This window comes from Trachypithecus francoisi, unplaced genomic scaffold (assembly GCF_009764315.1).
Source record: "Trachypithecus francoisi isolate TF-2019V2 unplaced genomic scaffold, Tfra_2.0 Lachesis_group1, whole genome shotgun sequence".
Classification (NCBI taxonomy): domain Eukaryota; kingdom Metazoa; phylum Chordata; class Mammalia; order Primates; family Cercopithecidae; genus Trachypithecus; species Trachypithecus francoisi.
Window position 1 is genome coordinate 157,843,209 of NW_022681454.1, and position 25,305 is coordinate 157,868,513.

Below are 25,305 nucleotides of genomic sequence, written 5' to 3' on the forward strand. Positions count from 1 at the left end.
TCTAAAAACCTGTTTAATTTGTTCAATTGTTACATTTTAAAATTTATTTATACCCAGAGCACCATCTAGTATGACCTGTTAGTACCTAAAGAAACTAATATTCCAGGAAATTTTAGTCTTGCCTCAGTATACATTTCTAGGATTCTCTTTTACAGCGTCTTTCCATATACTCTACCCTCTAGTCCAAGCTTGTCTAACCATAACTCACAAGCCGCATGTGGCCCAGGACAGCTTTGAATGAGGCCCAACACAAATTCGTATTGGGCCGCATTCGTATTTTACACCATTCTATTTTGTGTCTGCAGCAGTATCTACTATAATGTATTTTATAAAGTATACATTTAAAGTATTATGAGATTTTTTGGCAATTTTTAGCTCATCATCTATCATTAGCATTTGTATATTATGTGTGGCCCAAGACAATTCTTCTTCCAGTGTGGCCAAGGGAAGCCAAAAGATTGGACACCCCTGACATCAAAATGGAGTTTTATACACTCTCCATGTGTGTCCTAGATTTCTTACCTGTCTTGCTATTTGAATTTAACTCTTCTCTTTTTTAAAAATCTCTCTACCCAAACTCCTACCTTGTCTTTCATCCATCTACCTACATCTCGCTAGCATGAAAACTGTTCACAATCTCTGATCTAGTAGTCTATGTCCTAATAATCGATTCTAAAAGAATGTAAATTATAGAAACGTGCTTTTACATGAAAGCATTTTCTGTTTGTAACTTATAATAGCAAAACGTAAGACATTACCTAAATGCTTTATATAAGAGGGCTGGCTCAGCATTTAGGGTATATAGAATGCTAGAATAAACAACAGTTAAGTTTATAAATTTTTTAATATAGCACAATTCTTAGTCATTTATTTATTTAAATAATATCGCATTAACTTTAGAAAGCAACATATAAAGTTATATGCATATTATTTTCTCAAATATATGAAGGAATACAGAAAAAGGTGAAAGAGAAACATGCTTCGATGCTGAGTTTTTCTTTGTGTGGTAAAAGTTTAGTTTTTTTTTAAGCATCTGGATTTTTAAAACATTCATTTTATGACTAAACATCAAAACAAAACAGACAGACACGCATGCATTCTTCAGGGCTGAACTGGTGTCTCTGTTGTCACTAAGACTTCTCTAATCTCCCTAACAGATGCCATTGCTTCTGCTTCCCAACTGCAGGGCTCTATGGTGTAAGTCTCTCATGGTACATTTCACAATCTACTTTGGACCAGAGATAATTGTATAATTGCTTTATCCTGCACGTACCAAATTACATTCTATTTTGTGTCTGCATCAGTGCTTAACGGAATGTGTGTTATAAAATAGACATTTAAGAAACATTTGTGCAATGAATAGATTTTTTACCTCAAGTATATCCTCTTTTGTCTAATGTTTTTATTAAAAAATTTATAAAATAAAATGGTGTATAATTATACAAATTCAAGTAACTCCTCTAACTGCCTATTTCTATTTTCCCACAATGTCCAAACTACCTGTGACAAGACTGATATCCTCTAAAGGAGGATTTTTTTTGGGGGGGGGGGGGGTTGGTGGGAGATAACTGAAATTGAAGGTAGTAAACGTGGAAAAACTTGAAAAAATGCACTTCAATAACTTTGACCTAATTATTCCTTTTAGGTCATCCTACAGTGTATTAAAGATCAAATGGCAAAGTGCACCTTAACTGAATAGGAAGAGGTCCTACTCACTTTGTGTGAGTTATTCACATTTTTGTGTTTTCCACTACACTCATTCTAGAATGGCTGAAAATTTCAAAAATTAAAAGCTGACTAACGAAGTGTTAGTGAGAATGTGAAATACCTGGTACTCTCATATATTATTACTGGGAATGCAAAATAGTACAACCATGTTGAAAAACAGTTTGGTAGTTTCTTTTTTCTCTCTCTCTTTTTATTTTATTTTATTTTATTTTATTATTTATTTATTTATTTATTTTTTGAGACGGAGTCTCGCTGTGTCGCCCAGGCTAGAGTGCAGTGACGCGATCTCGGCTCACTGTGAGCTCCACCTCCTGGGTTCACGCCATTCTCCTGCCTCAGTCTCCTGAGTAGCTGGGACTACAGGCGCCCGCCACCTCACCTGACTAATTTTTTGTATTTTTAGTAGAGATGGGGTTTCACCGTGTTAGCTAGGATGGTCTCGATCTCCTGACCTCGTGATCCGCCCGCCTCGGCCTCCCAAAGTGCTGGAATTACAAGCGTGAGCCACTGCACCCAGCCTGGCAGTTTATTTATTTATTTATTTGTTTGTTTGTTTGTTTGTTTTGTTTTGTTTTGAGACGGAGTCTTGCTCTGTCGCCCAGGCTGGAGTGCAGTGGCCGGTTCTCAGCTCACTGCAAGCTCCGCCTCCCGGGTTTACACCATTCTCCTGAGTAGCTGGGACTACAGGCGCCCGCCACCTCGCCCGGCTAGTTTTTTTTTTTTTTGTATTTTTTAGTAGAGACAGGGTTTCACCGTGTTAGCCAGGATGGTCTCGACATCAAATTATTCACCAAGTTTATCAGGCTTAAGTACTCATTCAAAAGATTTCCTACTTGTTTTAATGTCTTTCATAAATGTAAATCACAACTATTGTTTTCTATTTTAAATGTTTTCTTAATCTGTTCAAATTTCAGTCATTCCAACTTGCAGAGAAGTAACTGATGGCAGTATTATTAGTATATCCAGAAATGGGAACTGCAGGATTATACAATCAACTGCTGCAGGAAGAATTTTACACAATCAACTCACCTTCACCATTTATGATCTTCCATTTATTTTATTTTTTTCTTGTATTCTCCTTGGAGAACATCTGATTGGATGTTCTCAATCACCAAAAAGTTGATGAAAATTAACATTAAGAATAAAAGAAGCCTCAGTAACCCATTTACACAAATAGCCAAATTTCACAAACAGACGAATTAATTACTGAAAAATAAAGCGGACAAATGAAGCAGAAAATAAATAAATATAATAGATATTCTCAGAGATATTCCAAGGGGTATCACCTCCGTATATCAGCAACAATAAATTATTATGAGGGAAAAGTAAGCTATTAGAGTTGTTGGAGGGGATTGTTTACACAGATAAAAATAAGTAAATGAACAAACAAAATAGATTGGGGAGTAGACCAAAGACAACTGAAAATCACAAATAGTGAGATGAAAGATTGACACAAGGAAACCTCCCAAAATGCAGGCAAAAAAAACAGAAATAAATGAAAAGTGGGAGAAAATAGATACAACATATAGAAAACAGCATATGAAACTTTGTAAATTATGTCTAATAAAACATATATTTATGTACTTTTATATACATGTTTATATGTTTATGCATAAATATTTGTGTATGTGTGTGTATATATATAATATTATATAAAACTTTGCACTAAATGTATAGAGAGTACAGATACATTGCAAACAGCCATGGCCCATTTCAAATGACAATATGTTCTTCCCTTGCCATGGCTTATCCCCATTTCTCTCATTAACTTGCTTCCTAGTGAAAGGTTTTTACCCATAACAGTTGAATGAAAGTATAACCAAAGAGCCAAGGAGATCTATTGATGAAAATACCAAACTGCAGGTTTTATTGCAACACCATGTCCCCCAAGGAATTGGTGGATTAAACCAAAAGTAATTAGATTATCAGCAAAGAGAGATTTGGGGGTGGTTTTTATTTTATTCCACATTTTTACAGCATCTTACAACTGAGGAGCACTGAATAATAAATTTGTTAATAGTGATCCAAAAACTATGCCAAGAAGGTTGAATTAGTGCAGTCTCACACTGCTATGAAGAAATGCCAGAGTCTGAGTAATTTATAAAGAAAAGAGATTTAACTGACTCACAATTCCACACGACTGGGGAAGCCTTAGGAAACTTACAATCACGATGGAAGGCACCTCTTCACAGGGCAACAGGAGAGAGAATGAGTTCCAGCAGAAGAAATGTCAGACACTTATAAAACCATCGTATCTCATGAAGCTCACTCATTATCACAAGAACAGCATGGGGGAAACCACCCCCACAATTCAATTACCTCCACTGTCCCACCCTTGAAACATGGGGATCATGGGGATCACAAATCAAGGTGAAATTTGGGTGGGGACACATAGCCAAAACATATCAAAGGCCATGACATTAAAGGGTTTGAAGAATATGGTATTTGCTGGTATTGTATGACAGAGGCACTCATCATATTGACTATGCTAAAGTTTGGGGGTGGAGACAAAGGCAGGAATGTTGACAAATATCTTGAAACTAGCAAAAGTCTTTCTATTTACCTCAGTGTTATTTTATCAAAAATTTTAAACAATAGTGTGGGAGAGGAGGACAAGAGGAGCACCTTTGTGATCTCAGATATTTCCCACCACATGCTTCTTGTACCTACTCAAGGTTGTTAATTAAAAAAAAAAAAAAAAAAAAAACACTACATGTTTACACTCAACTATTTTAGGACTCCCTTTGCCAAAGGTTTGAGAAGAGAAATATTTCATTACATTGTGATGAATTGTAGAGGCAGTATAGCTGGTAAAGTCAATGTCATCCATGGGGGAAGCACTGTAATATAACCAGAGGATGATACAGCCTGGTGATTAATAACTTAGAAAATCCTAGATTTTATTTCCCTTTATTGCTTCCCAGAAATGTAACCTTGGACAACAAGCCACATAATCTCTCTATAACCCAGGATTCTCATTTGCAAAATTTAAATATTAAGAGGAATTATTTCATAGATATTTTATGGTTAAATTACAGAATGTAAGCAAGGTATTACGCATCTAATAAGTTCTCAATAAATGTGAACTGATAATGATGATGACACTGACAATAATGGTGCCAACATAAGCATCTGGGGGGAAGCACCCCCCTCAGTTTACTAAATTGTGTAGTCAAGATACTACGAAGTTTCCAGCTAAGGTTAGAAGTACAGACTCTCCCCTGGATGACAGCAGGTTAAATTTGCTTTGCTCTCACCATAATTTATTTATTTGTCCCATTAACTTAAAAATTCCTAAGTCTATTAGAGAATAGCTATAGATTGAATTGAACACATGAGTTGTCCTAATTGAGTTAAATGGAATGTTATAATAAATAGTTTTATTCTTGGTTGATTATTACGGTTAAAAGCCTTTACTTTGAAAAGTTCTTTTTAGTAGTTAATCTGCAAGTGGAACCCTTTGGTGTACCATGGAGGTTCCTCCAAAACAGCATAAGATTTAATGATGGTGAAACATATAATGTTGAGAAAGACATGTTTTTCTTAATTAAGGATAAACTCAACTGTATATCTCACTTTTTAAAATCTTGGTGATCATGAAAATAAGAACATATGAGGGAATTCATGGCCCTTTACAATTTACTTACCCTCAAACATTAAATTGAAGGGAGGTACATTTTTATTTTCTAACCCCTTTGTCCAGGATTTCTTGACAAAGTTTAGCTCGTGTGAACAAATGGGTGAAAGTCTATTGGTTTTCTTGATAAGGGAAATCAAACAAATGTTTCTAGGACCAGTGGACCAAATCCTAGTTGTAATAGAGCGAGGAGAGGAAGACAAAGTAATGCCCAAATAATGATCACACGATAGTCTATAATGAAATCAACAGATAAAGAAAATTTGGTATTTAAATCAGGACTGTAAAAGAAACAAAGGGAAAAGGGAAAGCATAGCTTTGTGAGTATATGCTAAGGCAGGGGCATCTGTGTCAGGGAAAATTGGATGTTAAAAGAGAAGTTACATAGACCTAACTTTGTGCTCAAAAAGAAGGATCTCAAATATATAGAAAGTTGTCACTACATGGCAGCTATTATCAACAGAAGTGTTACCTTGTAGTTTTAAATGTCAACAAATTCTTTGATACATCTCCCTTCAAGATGCAAAGCCTGATTACCCTCCTTTTGTGTGTAGACTAGACTTAGTGTATTGTTTTTAATGATGAATAGGATAAGGTGGAAATGCTGGCTGCAATTTCAGAGGTGTGGTTATAAAAGCAGCTTTGTGCCTTCTTTTGTGTGCTCTCTCTTTGGATCGCTCATTCTAAGGAAAGTTAACTGCCCTCTCATAAGCAACACTGTGGAAACGTCTGTGAGACCAGGGCTTGAGGCTAGCTGCCAACAGCCAATGGGGGACTGAGGCCCTTTGGCCAATAATCATGAGAGTGGTGCTTCTTGAAAGAGGAACTCCCAGACCAAGTTTGAAACAGGGTCTCAGTCTGTCACTCAAGTTGGAGTGCAGTGACACAATCATGGCCACTGCAGTTGAATTAGTCCATTCTCACATTGCTATAAAGAAACACCTGAGAATGAGTAATTTATAAAGAAAAGAGGTTTAATTGGCTCATGGTTCTGCAGGTTGCATAGGAAGCATGATACTGTCATCTGGTTGGCTTCTGGGGAGGCCTCAGGAAACATACAATCATAGCAGAAGGCAAAGGGGGAGTACAGACTTCACATGGCCTGAGTAAGAGCAAGAAGGAGAGCAAGAGGGTAGTTGCTACACACTTTTAAACAAGCAGATATCATGAGAACTCACTCACTCTCGAGAGAATAGCACCAGGTGATGATGCTAAACCATTCATGAGAAACACCTCCATGATCATGATCCAGTCGCCCCATACTAAACTCCACCTCCAACACTGAAGATTACAACTCCACATGAGATTTGTGCAGGGACACAGATCCAAACCATATCATCAGCCTTGACTTTCTGGGTTCAAGCAATCTTCCTACTTCAGCCTCTGACGTAGCTGGGACTACAGGTGTGTGCCACTGTGCCCAGTCCCAAGTTAAGCATCCTTTTAAAACCATTGATATAAGGCTGGGTGTGGTGGCTCACACCTGTAATCCCAGCACTTTGGGAGGCTGAGGCAGGTGAATTACTTGAGGTCAGGAGTTTGAGACCAGCCTGATCAATATGATGAAACCCCATCTCTACAAAAAATATAAAAATTAGCTGGGCATAGTACATGCACCTGTAATCCCAGCTACTCAGGAGGCTGAGACAGATCACTTGAACCCAGGAGGCAGAGGTTGCAGTGAGCCAAGTTCACGCCATTGCACTCCAGCCTGGGCAATAAGAGCAAAACTCCATCTCAAAAAAAAAAAGAAAAAAAGAAAGAAAAAGAAAAAGAAAAAAATTAATATAACATAGTTATATATATTTGGAGGTAACATGTAACATTTCAATTGATGTATATAATATGTGATGATCAAATCAGAATAACTGGGGTAACCATCACCTCAATTATTTATCTTTTCTTTGTGTTGAGAACATTACAATTCTTCTTTACTAGCTATTTTCACATATATAATAAATTATTATTAACTATAATCTCCCTACTACACTACCAAATATTAACACTTATTTCTTCTATCTAAGCCTCTGATAGTCACCATTCTACTATCTACCTACAGGCTGACATCTGGACTACAACTGCATTAGAGGCTCTTAGCCAGAACAACCCAGTTAAGCCACTCCCGAGTTGTTTTGAGTTACTAAATTTGGAAGGAATTTGTTATGCAGCAATGAATAACTACTACATGTCACTATTATTATTATTATTGGTAAAGAGTTAGAATGTGTGTTTGCTTTTATTGTGCAGTGTGCTGATTTCTGAGACAATAATTGAAATTTCATAATTCCCAAAATGTCAAAATGATCCTGTTCCTGAAAACATTGCCGACTAGAAATTCTGGGAACAATAGTTAGGTAAAAAATAGAATACAAATGCTCAGGAAATCCTTTCATCTTCCAACTAGCAGAATCCTCTCTTATTAAATAGGATGTGGATGGATATAAAGGTCCAGGACTTAAAGTGAGGAGTGAAAAGAACTGATGTATTTTCTTCAGTTCATCAAATTCTGTCTCTACCAATAATTCTATATTGTTTTGGTGAAGAAAGAAAAGGATAAAAATATTTTTAACAAAGAATAAAAATATAATAGTAAAATGTTTTGAGGTGAAATAAAAGCACATGTCACCCAATCTGACCTCCCACACAAATTTCTTTCACAGTATTTGTTCCTGACAATCAAAATATGGCTTCTTTCATATTTCTATTGATAGAGAAATGGCCAATTTATTTTTTTATAGCATGCTAAAATTTAGAAATGCCAATTTTTATATTCTTGATAGGTTATAATCTTCTTTTCCCCTTGGACATATTTCTGCAATCTGGATCAAAACAGAACAAATCTAGTGTGTAAAATTGTTCATATTTTGAAACGGTTAACATGACATCTTTTAATTTTAGCAGAGATGTGTGAAAAGAACACTCAGAAGTGCTTGACACACACATTACTAAGTGAGAAAACAGAACGAAAGAGTTAGAAATGAGTATAGACATTTTGCTATGCAGTGGAGAACTAAGAGCTCAGAATCAAAACTCATGGCTTCAGAACGTAGGGTCCTATCTTTTGCTGTAGTCTTTCAGCCCAAATTATACATAAATAACCAACATCAAAGTATCCAAAGAATGCATTCTTTCTTTATACTTTTCTCTGAACCTCTACTATCATAAGAAAGACTCATAATGGTAAGTAATAAATTCTGACAGAAAAAAATAAGTTCTTAAATCTATAACCATTTCTATTTTCAGGCCCTAATGACTAATTATGGACAACTTATATGCTTTGACACTATAATTGCAATTAAAATGACTGAATTACCTCTAGTCATATCATAAACAAATTCCTTGAGTTAACGCCTATAAAGATACTATAAAATATTTAATAGGGTGACTGACCAGTAAGAAATTTTGCAATTAAGCCACTGTATTATTTCATTTGCATACAATCTTTTCTAAAGAAAAGATGGTCACATGACAAGCTTGATTAGTTCACAAAGAACAAAGTTAGTACTAATTTTAGTAAAACCTAATTTTAATCAAGCAACATCATTTTCATTCATCATTTCTTGGTTCTAATCACTGCCAAACAAAAGGGATTGATAATTTTTGAAGGTTAATATAGTTATCACACTACATTTATGCCTATTACTAGAAAACACTGCAAATCCCTCACAATGAATAAATATTATTCCTGGGACTATCACTGGATGTTCTTAGGTGTCTTTGTGTTTATAAAGTTGTATCACACACACAGATAGACATAATGACCAAAGAGTATCTGAAGTCAAGGGAGCGTAGAATGCCTTATATTAAGTATGTAAGACACTGAACACTAAGAGCAATGAATGATAACCAACAACCAAAAACACAAACCCCTGTCTCCATATCCTGAAGACTAGAACTACTATTTCTAAACTATAAACTCATCCTTGGCCAATATGCAGTCACCAACTGATTTACAGCTTCTTTGGTAATAATGTATTTCACATGTGGTTATTTCTTTTAATCATAAATAATATGCTTAATGTCATACATTAAAACTCTATGCATCATATCAAAAATGCTGCCTAATATGTTATATTGAATTGTGACTATAAAATAAATTATCCTTTGCTTGGCTGGTTAGAGTATTTAAATTAGAGAAATCGTATATACACACAACTCTGTATCTTCAATTTCAGTGTAAGATGCAATAGTACTTACACAACTACAAATGCCACACACAGAAACACATAGACACATGCTGTGTTTTTGTCCATTTTATAAAATTTCTTCAACAGTGAACATGAGTTTTTCTCAACACTATAACTACCTGTATAAAACCGCCTACACAAAACTAGCTACAACTCTTACCTGTGCAAAACTTCTCCTGGACCCCCATCTGCAGGCTCAGCTATTTTAGAAGTAATTTCAGCACCATACAAGAGACTTTTAAGCATCTAAAAAGTAATACTCTTGGACTCAGAATTATAACACAGGATTTGGTAATTAATAGTACCCCTGTATTTGTTGAATAAATAAATAAATCCTATAAGCAGGTTTACTCTCTTAACTCTTACTTTGTAGTCCAACTCTTATAACTGGGTTTCTGTTTATTTCATAAAAACATTGCTGTTCAAAGTTACTGATAATCAGATCCTGGTGTTATTTACTTTTCTGGAATTTCTGTCTTATTAACGTGCCCAATGACATAATTGTTTTGAGTATAAGGCCCTGCCATTTTTCTCAATGCCCCGAATCCCCAGAGCTTGGCTTTAGTTAAAATTTAGGGTCTAAGATACTGCCACTGACTAAAATTTGTCTTCATGGCTGACTTCTATGACTTCTCTATTCATCTCCCCTCTTACACCCCTCAGAGACTTGGTCTGTTTATCTCTCATGACAAACCATTATCCTGGACTGAACTACTCTAGGCCAACCACAGGACAGGACTAGTGGCTGTGGATGATATCCATGCCTTTAAAACCATGGCTTGAGTAGATTATCTCCCCACTAAGTTCCAAATTGTAGGTCCTATCCTCCAAGATGGCCCATTTTCTCTGCAACTAGCCTAGGCAAGAAGGATGGTCAATGAGTTATTACTTTTATGGTCAGTGCAAACTTAAAAAAATGAAGGTCTCTTTCATGTTTGGAAATTGAATCATGTAAATATTTTGGCAAAATTTAAAGGATATACCAACACCATCATCACTACCAAGAAAGAAAATAGTGACATGAAATCTAAATGTATTTATATAAGGTCACTTTAAAATATTTCAGTTTACAAGAAAACCAAGTTTCTCTTATAATTTAGATGCCACATGAGTATTATCAATTAAAGTTCAAATCAAATAGCAAATTATTTCTGAAGCATTTTTAAATAAGAATTTATGTTTATCCATCATTTACTTCTGAATTGTCTCTATCAATTGAGGTCTATTTTGACATTTTGAATTAAGATGAAATAGAGAACCTCTGGGAAAGTCACAGTGGAATTGCTACCTATCTAAAATTACTATGAAGGATAATTACCTTCCGGATGCAACAGAATGATTTAACAAGCTACAGTTATTAATATCTAGGTAAACAATTGAAAAATATTTAATTTGACAATCTTCTGAAAACTCTCAAAAAGGCTTATAGATTCATGTATGATATGCTGAATAATTGCTACACAATAACTATTTATGGTCATGGCTAGAAAGGTATAATGCAATGCCTACTTATCTTTTCTATGATTTATTTAAACATTTTTTAATAAGACATGGCCATAAAACAACCATAAAACCTTTAATATATAAATATTATATAATTATAATTTATAAATTATATTATAATGTATAATACATAACATAATTATACATTATATTATATTATATTATAGATTATAATATAAGTATAATACATAATAAAATCTTGTTTTATTCAGTGAAATTAATTTACTGACACTCCTATGATAGAATAAATGACCAATACAGGGTTTCACTCTACTTGTTCCCATTTTTCTTTACAAAATGCATTACTGTAATGCATTTCTAAAGGAAACAGTAAAAGATAAATGTGATGAAATCTTATAATGGATTGACTTGGGATCCTTTTTCAAGCTTTTTCAAGTTACGCCCTGTTATCAGAACTAATTCGCCTTAATCTCTTAAATCCACAGAAATGTACAATGAAAATGAGGTGATTTTGAGGCATCTTAACACCTTAAATCAAAGGCAGATATAAAACTTTTAAAAAGATTTTCAGTCTCAGCAGACAAGATGAAAAAGGGTTTCAGTTAAACTACCCTAACCAGAATCCATATTTACTTCAGCACCTGAATTTCTACTCAGCGGTGCTATTGATTTACACAGATTCTGATAATCTTTGTTGGGGCCTGATGAAAAGAAAGAAAGTGATTTCATACCAAAAAAAGTTTTATTACAGCTTCAATCAGGCTAAGGTATCCATACTTTCATCACACTTTATTTTGTTTCTCCTGCTACAATTTAGTTCCAATTTCCCTTCCTTTATGTCTCTTTCTCCTCACATGCATTAAAGAAGGGTGTTCTCTAAATATTTCCCCAGGCCTCTTCTTTATTTCTTCCAAATCATTCACTTCTCGTATGTAATTATCAACTTTTCAAGAAAACATTCTTGATTTTATCCAGCTTAGTTTCTGTAGTTACACACAAGGACTATGGGAATAGTCCCCATTTCCCTGTATCTCAAATTTCAAATTCTAAATGGTGCTAAATAACAAAAATATACAAAATTATCTACTTACTCTTTAGAATATTAAATGTTTTCTTCATGTTAGATCTAAAGTGCTAGAACCATTAGAAAAATAAATATGTTTCAAAAAATTATTGAACTCAAACTGAAATTTGAGTTTTGTTGTTTTTAGTCCTGTTGTTTTTCCCTTTCTGTAAGTGCTGAGGATTCAGAAACTTCTCAGATAAAGTTTAAGTTGTCATTTACTTCTTAAGTTCTAGTTTAATTTCTCTTCTACTCTTCTTTCTCCAAAAAAAAAAAAAAAAAATCAGAAACTATTAGTGAAGAGGCTGGTTATATGCAGAAATTGGCATGGCAGCAACTTGGATGGAGCTAGAGACCATTATTCTAAGTGAAGTACCACAGGAGTGGAAAACCAAAGACTGTATGTGCTCACTTATAAGTGGGAGCTAAGCTATGAGTACGCAAAGGCATACAGAGTGATACAGTGGACTTCAGAGACTCAGAAGGGGAAGAGTAGGAGGAGCCCTGGGGATGCAAAACTACTACACATTAGGTACAATGTATACTACTCAGGTAATGGGTGCACCAAAATCTCAGAATGCACCACTAAATAATTCATCTATGTAACAAAAAACCACTTGTACCCTAAAAGCTATTGAAATAAAAAGTAATAAAAACCGTGAAAGTTCTTTTGGCCTCCTTTCCCCTAGTTCACGTCCTTGACTTTTATACAAGGAGAGGCCACATTGCTTAGATGTTTGTGTGCTATTTTTAATGCATCTACTGTCTCCTGATATGTCGGAAGCAATATGCTCAAGAATAGAATCTTCCTGATGTCCTAAGGATTTTAAATTTTAGTACCAAGCTTATACTAATCACATTTCACAAATCACAATGAACAATAAAAGACACAAATTTTGTCAATCCCACTAGTTTATGCTCTATAAAGCCACTGTCAACACTAAATTAGCAAGCATTGAACCATTGCTTCTAGGGGAAATACTGGGTTAGGTTTCCACAGCAGCTGGTTGCAACATTTCCATTAATAAATCAATATATAACCTTGTTTTATTCATGATTTTGTTGAAACACACCTTATTTAAAATATGCTGCTGACTCATTAACACTGAACTCATAGGCAACAGGACTTATGCTTGTCCAAGACACTTATTTTTTTCTGTAAGACACATTGCAGCCTTCTTGCACTTTGGAAAACTGGACAGCACTTTGGCCCTATGATGGGGGCCATTTCAAACAGCGAAATTACCAACAAAAAGCACTAAAATGGAAAAAACACATGCCACTAAATAGGCTGCCAAAAATATGCTTGTTCACGTCATGAGATCTGAAATAAGAGGGTAAAGCACTGTCTTGTTTAACCTCAGGTGGGAACATGTGCATTGAACATCTCAATGTTTTTGCCACACTACACGTATCTGCAAATGACCACACAAGTGCCAACAGTATTGATTTTGGGGTTACAAAGAATTTAGCAGGTAATCAAATTCACAAATAAAGAAGTTGAGAATAATGAAGACTGATGATATATAACCCAAATGATTAATATGCTCTATTTGGAACACCTTTCAAATAGCAGCTTTGAAATCTAAAAAATATAATTTCTCCCTGACCCCTAAAAACTGTGAAATTTACATATTTCTAACAATGCTTCCTCTGATTTGAGCCTTCTTCCACTTCTCTGCTCATTGTCTATCTCTGATAACTGCACAACAGTAAAATCCACCTTTGCTTTCAGCAACACAGGACTCTACTCTACCTTTATATCTATCATTTGGTTCTTCAGATTTTCAAATCCAACCACCTCTTTCAAATAAACCCAATTTTCTACCATTTTGCACACTTTTCCTTGATCACGCCATGTCTTTAAATATTCATTTTCTTTCTGTTTTATTTGGAAATCTTTGAATAAATCACTTACACCTGATGACATAATTATTTCCCTATCGGTCCCAATTCTTTAAAAAAACTGGCTGTTGCATACAACACCCAAGTAAAATTGCATGCTTCACTAACACCAGAAACCTTTTTTCTGTCAAGTCTGATGGCTTTGTCTAAGATCTCAGTTAAACATGAAGCACTTACTGCTATTTTGTTTGATATTTTTGCCCATTCTGTGTATCATGCTTTTCTTCTTTGTTTGACATTGCTCTATGCTGCTGCTTCTTTCTCTCTGCTAACACTATCCTTTCTCACTTACCTATTATGTGTAGGCATTTTTAAAAGACTGGGAACATTCAAACACTTGGACCACAACCCACAATAAGAAATACATTTTATATTGTGACTTAGTACATGCACATATACACACACAGACAGAAATATGAACATATCAGAAATAAAATTTATAAAATAATTTTTATTGATTGCAAAACACTCTGATATTGTTTTTTATTCTATTGAATTCATTTTCTTTTTAAATATTAATGCTGCTCAGAAAGTGCTCTTTCTGCACTTAAACTATCTCTCCAAAATGCAGCGTAGTTCTTTGTATTTGACCTAGAGGGAGGTTTTGAAGTTGAAATGAAAACATAAATTTCAGGCATGAAGTTTTTATCATCATTAAAATGAGGAAATTAAGAATATGCATTCTTAGACTGGATACAACCTAGTATCTGTATTAACAAATTGCTAAAAAAAAAAAAACTTGGGAAAGAACGACTGATTCATCTGACATATTTTAATGAATATTCAAGAAATTTAAAAATTATTGATTTATCTATACATGGGAGGATGTTATTTCTACTTTAAAATTAAAAACAATTAATCTAATATAATTCAATGATTCTGGAAAACTACTAAAAGGAAATACTCCATTATGAGCTTTAAGTAGAAATCCATATAGAAGAAATGTATTTTAAATTATGTAAACACTGGTAATTTCCCACTTTTTAGACAAGAGCTTTCATTACCTTTTCTTGATAGTTATTTCCACTGAGTGCATAACTGTCAGTTTAGTTCAAAAGCAAACTTAGAAACCCTGGGCACTTGGGAACCTATTCGTCTCTATCATAGCGATGAAGTAAATATTAGAATAGATAGACAAAGAGAATCCACAGAGAAAAAACAATAGTAAATCCATTAGAAAGTTGAATCAACAATTGACTGGGCTTATTCATACCGACATTTTCCAGATTTTGCATACCAAATATTCTGCAAAATTCAATTTGCATGACTTTACAAGGAAAGAACTGAGTCCTCCATAACTGTACATCCCTTGAAGGCCTTATATTTTAATCACTAATGTAGTAAATTTATATTTGTTTATGCCTTTAACCTTCCTTGGAGGGTAGATTTTAAGTTAAATATTATCTAAAAAGAGATTAAAAAGTCCACTATTCCATTTAATGTTTTTAACAAATTATGGTTAAGATATTTTTATAGTAGCTATATTAACATTGAATCCAGAAAAGTTACTGAGTTTCCTACAATAGAAGAAATTATGTTTAATGAATAATATGTATTTATAAATATATGAAATAAAACCCTAATTAACCAAATTCTTGTCAATTTTGCTACTTATTTTTCTGGTTAAATAGATTTTCTATGAATATTAAAACTCTTTTTAATCAGGTCATTTTGGATGAAACTATTTTTAAAATGTCTTATGTATTTCTATAAGGTCTTATGAATAGAAATAATATACTTGACTTTGTTTGGATAATTGGAGACCCTGATAAGGAAATCTTATATTCTGTTTTACTTAGAGTTAGGATCTCAAGTTTCTTTGGGCTTTTCACCTGTATCGTGAATGCCTATGGACCACCATTATTTTTCAGGTGATTATAGGGGTATTTCATTCTTCTCAGCTTCTTGATATGTTACATTTCATCTATTATTTAATCACTTCATATATATATATACACACACATATATACGTATATATACATGTGTATATATACGTATATATGTGTGTTTATATACACATGTGTATATACACGTGCATATATATATAAAGTTTTCCAGCATCCTTCATAATTGGTGGCCTTAGGTCCTATTTAAATTGTGTATCAAAGAAAAGTGAATAATCTCTGAGTGAGGGACAAAATAGATGTGTCATTATCAAAGTATAGGATATTCACTTTACAAGAACTCTGGAGCATCCATTATTGTTGGATAAAGGTCTAAGTTTACTTATTTGATAGTTCCTACCTGTATGGCAGACACTTGAACTACCATTATAGTTTTAAAATTTTTTAAATACTTTACCTATAGATAATTTTTATTAAGAGACTTTCAGTATTTGATAATTTTTTAAAACTTTAGTATCCCTAGAGATCTTCCTAATCATGTGGTTTGACATTATTATAGTCACACAGTCCTTGACAACTTTGATTTTCTTGCTGGATTATACAGTATTCAGATTGCTTTGTCAGGGAGCCCTACAATATGAGTAATTCAAACATACCTTGAGCACGAGTAAGTGTTTTGACAAAATTTGAAAACGTCTCGTACTTAGGAACTTTGCTTACCGACCCCACCTAAATGACGGGCCCATCAACATTTCCAGTAACTAAACCATGACACCCTTAAGTAAGCATTGATGTTAAACTTTGTCATCTCTCAAAAACTTGAATCTTCAAAAATAATTTTTAAAAGAGGATATGTATATGTCATATTCTTCTTTTCATTTCTTTGACTTCCTCAGCAATTTTACAGAACATAGTGTTGATTTTATACTTATGAAAATCTTTCTGACAGCAAGAAACCATTCTTAATGTAATACTATGATTATGTTATAGAAAATATGTTCTTCTATTTCTTGCATTGATAAGTACATGTTTAAGTAGAGCAAGAGAGCATCTTGCCTTAAATATTCACAGTGTGGTCACAGCTATTTATTAATTCAATAAACAGTCATTACACATTTTCTAGGTGCTAAGCATTGACATAAACTGGACTTACAGGACAAATGAAATAGACTTGTTCATCTCAAGATCTGTATGACCTCAAGGAACATGTAAATAAGAACCAGGAGACCTGGATTCCAGTTCTAATGAGCCATGAGACTGGAATGTTCCTTTACTCTTGTTTTGTCAATAAGCCTCTTCAAGTTCACTTTCAGTTCACAAATTCTAGAATTTTTCTATTAGCCTATTAGTAACAAACAATCCATTAGAGGTGATCACAAAGTACCAGCATGTGGGAGTTGCTTGATTACGTTTTATTTGGCTTTACTTTGAAATAACCTTAGCCATCTTTTAGAGATTGCTTTCTGTAATGTATATTGGTGTCTGGATAAGTTTCCAGGACCAATTCCAATGGAGACTCCTCATTCCTCATCTTGCTGTATGTCTGCATCATTGGACCTCTGCTCCCAGATTGTTAGTCCCACCTGGGTGTCTCCCACCATTCCAACTAATCCTTTACCATAAGAGTGGTCTCTTCTTCCTCTGCTTGTCCCTTAAGTCTTTTGAAAGTAAGTGGTTCTCAGGCATTCTTATCTTAGGTCCCACCAACTGAAACCGCCTTTGCAAAAATTGTAACAGTGAGAGAATTCAAACATAACTGACTCTATCTTGCTTCTAACCTCACAAGCTAACTGCCTTAGCTCATTCCTGAGCATGGGTCAAACTGACTATGGGAGAAATTTAGTTTACAGTTTAAACTTAAAGCAAGGATGTCAGTAGCTATCATCCCATTCTTTGTTGGGAGAAATTACCTCCATTCCTTGTTCAAGGACTGAAACCACAATTGTAAAACTAATAAAAAGCCACAGGGTTAGAATTATGAGAGAGGGCTGGATTCTGCTAAGGCCTATGCATATTGAGGCAATAACCAGCCATTCTTCCCTAGCTTGCTTACTGCTCAGGACTCATTTAACCAGAGGTCACAAGACTGGGGACTTTTTCCCAATTACTCCTATAGATAAGATCGCTTTTGTAAAACCTAAGATTGGTCTTTCAGAGATTTTTTTTAGACTTTTGCATTAAGGCAACCTTATCTGACCTCACTGAGATCCATGAATCGTATGAAGGAACTGACTCAATTGGTCCTGTGACCCCCTCACCCAGAAACCGACTCAGCTTGCGAAGACCATTTGGACAGTCCTATAATTTCATCCCCAACCAATCAGCAGTATCCATTCCCTAGGACCCTAAGATTATTTTTACAAACCCTAGCCTCAGAACTCTTGAGGAAGTAGATTTGAGAAATACCTCCAGTCCTTCCACTCAGCTGCCTTGCAATAATTAAGCTAGTTCTTTGCTGCAACACCACTGCTGTTTTGCTACTTTGGCCTAGCAATCACTCAGCACACATCGTTGTCCTGAGTTTCTAGATTGACTAATATTTTAATTTTTTTGACAATAGTTCGATTTCCCTTCCCAGTATACAATGGTAAGTCTTTGTGGTTTTGTCAAGAGGCCTAAAATCAAGAAATTTATCCTTTCTGTGTATATTATAATGGACTTCCCAGAAAGCAGAACAGACACATATGCTATTATATAAAGAAATGCAATCCCAGGCAACAGGAAAGAAGGACAAGAGGAATGAAATATGGCAGCAGAGATATTATGTCACTGTTTTTTTCAAACTGATCATGGCTAAATGTAACTGAGATCTTATGCAACTGTCTTCTGCATAGCCAGATAAACTTCATCCTAGAGCATTCCATCTAGCGTGGGAAAGGAGATGTTTGCATCTATCATCTGCCAGTCTAAATTTCAGGGGAGCAGAATTAGGCTTCCCTTTCTGATGAGGAATTGGTCAAGTTGCATTGCTTAAGAGCTTGAGAATGTGAGATGTTGTTACAGTCATATTGGAAAATACAATCTACCACATTGTCTCATAATACTCTACACTTAGTAAACATGGGAAGCCATTGGGGAACAATATCACATTCTTGAAGATTATAAAATTGAAGTTATTTTCTTACAACCACACAAAAGTCAGAACCTAGAGAAAATCAGGACCTATACTATACCTGAAGTACTGCACCAAGTATCAAATTGCAACATACAACTTTTTAATTAAACACTGACACAACAATAAAGTTATTTAGTGACTAATATACTAGAGCTAGTCATGTGGGTTCATGAGTTCTTTCCGTAACTCTGTTATTAATTTGTGACTTTGGGTAAGTCTCTTAGCAGCTGAATTTAATTAAAAAATCAAAATATATGCACCAATCCCAAGGTGCATTGTGAGAGTAAATGTCCCATTGTTAAAGCCTTTTAGATATCTGCCTAGTAATGGCTACAAGATTATTACAATGGGGATGGTGACAGTGATTCTTGGAGAAAAAAGGATTATAATGATTCTCTTAGAAATTTATTTTTGTACCTCTCACAGTTTTCCTCCATGTTATCAAAGGTTTCAACATATTCTCAAGCAGCCTCTGAAACAACCTAAATTTTCATATCCACAAGAATTCTTTTATATATTCATAGGAATGTAAACAGGATGAGAATAAATGAATAATGTTTTAAAGAAGTTCAGATATATATTTTCCATTGTGTTCTAGGGATAAGTTGTTCAATGTTTAGCACTGACCACGTAAAATTAGGAAAACAATTGTAAAAAACAAGAAAGGAAAATATTAGTGGCAACATCTCATCCTTAATTATTTCTCATTTCTTTATATTTATTTCTTCATATAATCAGAAGGATTCAAGACAGAAAGGATCACAAAAACAATATACTGCTTCACGTAAGGGCCAGGAAATTTTAAATTTCATAATTCATTCACTGGAATATGTAAATAAACCAAACATGAACCTCTAAAGAGATGCTTTATATTTACCAAGTGTTGTTAGAATTTCTGCTTACCAAAACTTTTCCCCAAGTGTTGCTGGCATTTCATTTATATCTATTTATTTATTCAGCAAATAGTTATAAAGTTCTAAATGAAACTATTTATTTACAATCCCTGGGTAGATACCAACATGAAGAAGATAAAGATTCTGCCATCAAGGCTCTTAAAGATTAACAGAGCAAGAAGACATGTAATTAAGGCAGAAGGTAATGAAACATACAAGTAAAGTGGAAAGTTAGGTGAAGAAGTGATTGGATCACTTGAAATGACTTGAAGTCACTGGAAGAAAGGAAGGCTCTGAGCTGCACCTTTAAAATATAGGTTTGATTTTTGATGTATGGGAATGGGAAAGACATTCTGAGGCCCTGAGGCAGAGAAGAGCATAAATAAAGACTGAGAAATGAAAATACGTGATGTATATGTGCAATCAAAGCAGTTCAATGTAGGGAGCAGGGGAGGTTTCCAAAGAGTCGGCAAGAAAGAAAAAGAGAGATGCCTAGATTCCCCATTACTAAGGGTCCTAAATCTAAAACATTGTAAGGTGAATTTTATTTTGTAGATATTGGGGAATCCCTTGAAAATTTATTAGTAGAGGAAGGACCCAATAGGACTACATATCAAGAAGTTTTTTCCAAGCAATGTATAAGAATGAATTAAGAAAAAAAGTGCGAGGGGTCAGGGAGAACAATAAAAGCCAGCTAAAAAACATGACCCATGCAATTAGATTCTAACCTAGAACACAGACGGTTAGGATTAAAAAAAAAAAAGAAAGAAAAAAGTCTTAAGAGAGTTCATACATTTGATGTGGGAAGCAAGGAAAAGAACAAACTGAAAAATGATTATTTGATGATTAGATAGAGCTTCCCTTGACAGAAATGGAAAATGCAAATAGAAAACTTTGAGAGAGGAATTCAGGGACAGAAGAGTTGGAAGAGCAAACAATTATTGAGCATCTCCATACACATTTCTATGCATATTGCCGGTTTTATCCTATTTAACCTCATGACAGATGGTGGCACTGAGGTAGTTGAAGTTATCTGTCCAAGATCACAGACAGTAGCAGGTCTAGAGAAGACAATCAGTTCAGTTTGTATCATGCTAAGTTAGTGGAAGAGGTGGAAAACCTGGGTGACGACATGTAGCACTGATTGGAGCTCCAGAAACAGAGCAGATCCAAGACAGATTTGGGGTGAGTTATGTGCATGGTTAAAGTCATTATGCTTCAGAATATCAATGGAGAGAATGTGGCATTAAAATAAAGAGGCAGGAGAGATGGTCAAAGAAAATAGAAGGCAACACTTTTTCTGTGTAGATATTCAAATTAACTGTTACATCTCAAGGATTTTCATTTGTCACCAGATTTTAGAATGTTCCCCCACAAAGCCAACATAGAAGATGCTCTCAATGTGGACACTGTGAAATATAAACCTTGAAATTGCATGGTATAGGCCAAATACTTTCAGTATTATTTTGATCTTATTGTGTACACTGGGAGATATAACTAGGGGAAAATTAAAAGATTTTTTAATATTTCTTAATAAAGTTAACATCACATATGTTATATTAATAAATGATGTGGCATTTTAATTATATTTTGGGGAATTATTTCTCACCCCAGGTTAATTAAATAAATAATTGATGATTGATCATAAATCTCATAAAACATGATAAATTGGAGTTTGGATCTGTTACAACTAAAGCAATTTAAATATTCTTAAATTACTAGAAGCTATAAAAATAAGATGATAAGTTATTTTAACAACATTGCCTAGAACAAGAAAAGGATACAAATATAATGGAAAATGGAAATCAAGAAGAGGAAGACTCCATCAAACCATTCAAATCTATCAACCAGAAATATCTGAATGTATGCTCTTGTTGCTACTTTTCAAATAGGACTAAATTACTCCCTACCTCTTTTTGGTTTTTGATTTTGGTTTCGGTTTTCATTTGGGTCAGGCAGTATTGAAAATACTTGAGTAATGTCCTTTCTTCCTGACATTTAATAGACCCACAACAATAATAAAGAAACATATTACTATGAATGATTATTATTAGCATAATGATTTAACATACATAATCATCACCAATGTGCTAGCCATTATGTAAGATTAAATATTTGGTATAAACCTTATGTTCTTTCCTCTGAGTTATTCATTTCTGAAATATATTTCCCTAACAAAACCTCTTTGAATTTGCTCTTTCCTTAACATGGCATAAAAAGTCACTTTTTCTATTGTTCAAAGGCATAATACCATTTCATACACAGAACATATAATTATACTGAGCAGATTCAAAGTCACAATGTTTTACTTTTATTTCATGAGATGGTAAGTAAGCCATGAGGTTGAGAACATTTGATAATGCTTGTGTGTAATGAAATATAATGTTTGCCATGGCAGCCTTTCTTCTTTGGCACTTCTAGTAAAATCCTGTATAGCCCCACAGATGCTAAATTTTAGCCTCAGGCCAAACAGAAATTCACACGGAAACAATGATCCCTTTAATACTTCAAATTTTGTTTTTACAAAGTATGTAAATGAATGTGGTTTTGCACTCTAGGTACTAGGATGATGGTAAAGGCAAATTACTTCATGTATTGATAAAACAAAACTTTTTATTGCTGCCTCCTTTATAATTCACAGTGATTTTGAAAATTCAAGGCCTGGCTTAAGGGGAATGATTTCTTCATTGCCTTATTAACCCTTCCAGCAGAATCTCCAACAGAGAGAATACATCACATCGTAGCTGCATGCTAATAACTAAAATCTCGATGGGTGAAAATAAAACTAGAAACAAAAAAGATACATTTCAAAATTAACACCATAATAAACTGACGATTCAAATTTAAGAAAGATTAAAGGAAAAATGTAAAAAATAAGTAATTGTATACAAAAAGAGCACATAGCACCAATAGATTTTAAAAATAATTTTTATTTGATTATTTAAGAAAATAATTTTCATCTTAGATAAATCATCACAAAATAAACGCTAAGGGAGAAAAACTCTCAAATTACTTTCAGAAATAATATTACTAAACTAAAATACATTAGAATTTTTAAAAATCTGCCTACATATGAGTACTAAAAAAATCCTAAAAGAGATGATTAGCCTCTATACCTTGAGCCATACAACTAAAAGGAGAGTTTACTATATTGCCAAGTATGGCTTAAGCCAGTGTTACTGTGAATATATCTAAATATTTGGCTTATTTAAAAATGAGGCATGTGCTCAAATCTTCCCCTCCTGCATCAAATCAAAGAATAGGTAGAGCAGATATTTTTAAAAATGTGTAACTATATGTCTCTCTCCACCACCAATAAAAAAAAAAAACAAAAACAAAAAAAAAGGAAAGAGAGAAATCACTAGAGGAATGGGAGAAGACACAGAAAGCTTCACACAAGGCAGGAAGCCCTGGAAGCTGTTTCCCAATATGGCCTCCTTCTAAAACTCCTCCATCCCCACAGCTGTGCCTCATGCTCAGCATCCTCATCAGTAACAAAAAGCAGCCACAGCTCAGGGAGTTCAGCCTCAAAACAAAGCCATTTGGGAAGCCAAAGCTGAGAAACACTAATACCATCAAAAAGAATCAATGAATTTTACATAGTAAAATCCTTAGACATGGTAAGATGAATCAATCAATTATTTACTTTAAGAAATTAATATCCTCAGAGAAAGGAGGAAAATGTTATCAATCTGAAATAAATGTAAATGGTAATATAACAAAAATCTAATAGTAATAAACATGATTATAAATAAAAATGTAAATATTATCAGACAAACTCAAAAAGTGGCAGTGGAGAGTGATGAGAAATATAGATTTGGAAGTTCTAAGATCTGTTTCTTAGCAGTCCTAGAGTGGAAAAAAGAGATAATGTCAGCGATAATATAAATTAATCTATATTCGAAATAATGTCTGAGAATTTTCCAAAGCCAGGAGTGGGTGAAGAGAGGATGGCCAAATTCTCCAGCTGAAAAAGCCCAGTGTATCAAGAAAAAGATTAAAATAAAACAACAGGGGTATAACAATAAATTAAAAATAAAACTTGAAAATAATAGACATGAAGAAACACCCAAAAACATTCAAATAGAAATTATAGACTACCCCAAAATGAAGGAAATACAATACTTCAATCTTGTGATTTGCACAATGAAATAGAAAAATGATTGTAAAAATATCTTGAAAATACTGTGGGAGAAGAATTTAAATCGAGAAATCTTGAAATAGTTCAACTTCCACTCAAAAGAGATGAGTTCAATAAAGGCATTTTCAGACATTTGAGGACTTAGAAAGTGGACTACTCAACCTTTTTGAAGTAAAACTATATTCCACTGAGAAGAAAAACTTCAGAAGGAAATAAGCTGTAAAATGAAATAAGCTCAATGAATGAATAAAATCTATTGTAACATTTAAATAAGTAATGATTTTAAAATGCTTTTAATAACAAGTCAGAACTAAAATAACAGACAATAGGAGGGTAGCAGTGGATTACAGCAAAAATAGAGTCTGTTTAGTATACTCAGTTTTTGATTTGTTTGGGGAAAAAATAAATATTGATTGAAGCTAAGCTTTGTGTATATATCTATGTCTTCTTATATTTGTTTATTTAATTTTGTGTTAAAATGTTAAGCATCTATGTGGGCTTTGATTCTAGAGACATGAAAAGTTACATTCATATGAAAATGTGTACACAAATGTTTATAACTGGTTTATTTCTAATAGCCTGAAACTGGAAACAACCCAAATGTCTTTCAAGGAATAAATGGATAAAGAAAATCTGACACATCCATATAATGAAATACTACTCAGCATTAAAATGAAACAAATTACAGAACACAAAAAGTTTAGATGCCAAGTGGAAAAAAAGCAATCTCAAAAGTTTGCATACTGCATGATTCTATCTATATAACATTTTAGTAGTCACATTACTATAGAGATAGAAATCAGATTAGTAGTTGTCTTGGAAGGTATGGAAGGTGGTGCTACCAAAAAGAGGTTGTATGAATGAGTTCCTTTGTGGACAGAGCAGTTCTGTATCTTGACTGCTGTGTTGATCATACAAATTTATATTTGTTATGAATTTTTTTTGAGAGAATCTCATTCTGTTGCCCAGGTTAGAGTGCAATGGCATGATCTCGGCCCTGCGTAGCTGGGGTTATAGGTGTGTGCCACCGTGCCTGGCTAATTTTTGTATTTTTAGTAGAGATGGAATTTCTCTATGTTGGCCAGGTTGGTCTCTGTATTAGTCAGGTTTCTCTTAGAGGGACAGAATAGGATGTATGTATCATATATATATATATATATATATATAGGATATTATATATATAAACTCCCCTTTATATATATAGTTAATACTTAATAAATTCCTATATATATGTAGCTATATATAAGGTTAATAATTATATATAGGAGTTTATTAAGTGTTACCTTTATATATATGTATAAAGGGGAGTTTATATATATATATTATAT

The 25,305-nt window shown here is 33.9% G+C and overlaps 2 protein-coding genes across 2 annotated transcripts in view; both read right to left on the minus strand.

Annotated features, from left to right (window-relative positions):
- ANP32C (acidic nuclear phosphoprotein 32 family member C) overlaps positions 1-13,910 on the minus strand; it is a 37,154-nt gene extending 23,244 nt beyond the window's left edge. The window contains 2 exon segments of the mRNA XM_033213346.1: positions 9,713-9,798; positions 13,836-13,910. Of these exon segments, the coding sequence (XP_033069237.1) occupies positions 9,713-9,798; positions 13,836-13,910 (161 nt within the window).
- The window catches only part of MARCHF1 (membrane associated ring-CH-type finger 1), an 867,095-nt gene that overhangs the window by 695,875 nt on the left and 145,915 nt on the right, over positions 1-25,305 (minus strand). The gene's annotated exons all lie outside the window — the stretch shown is intronic.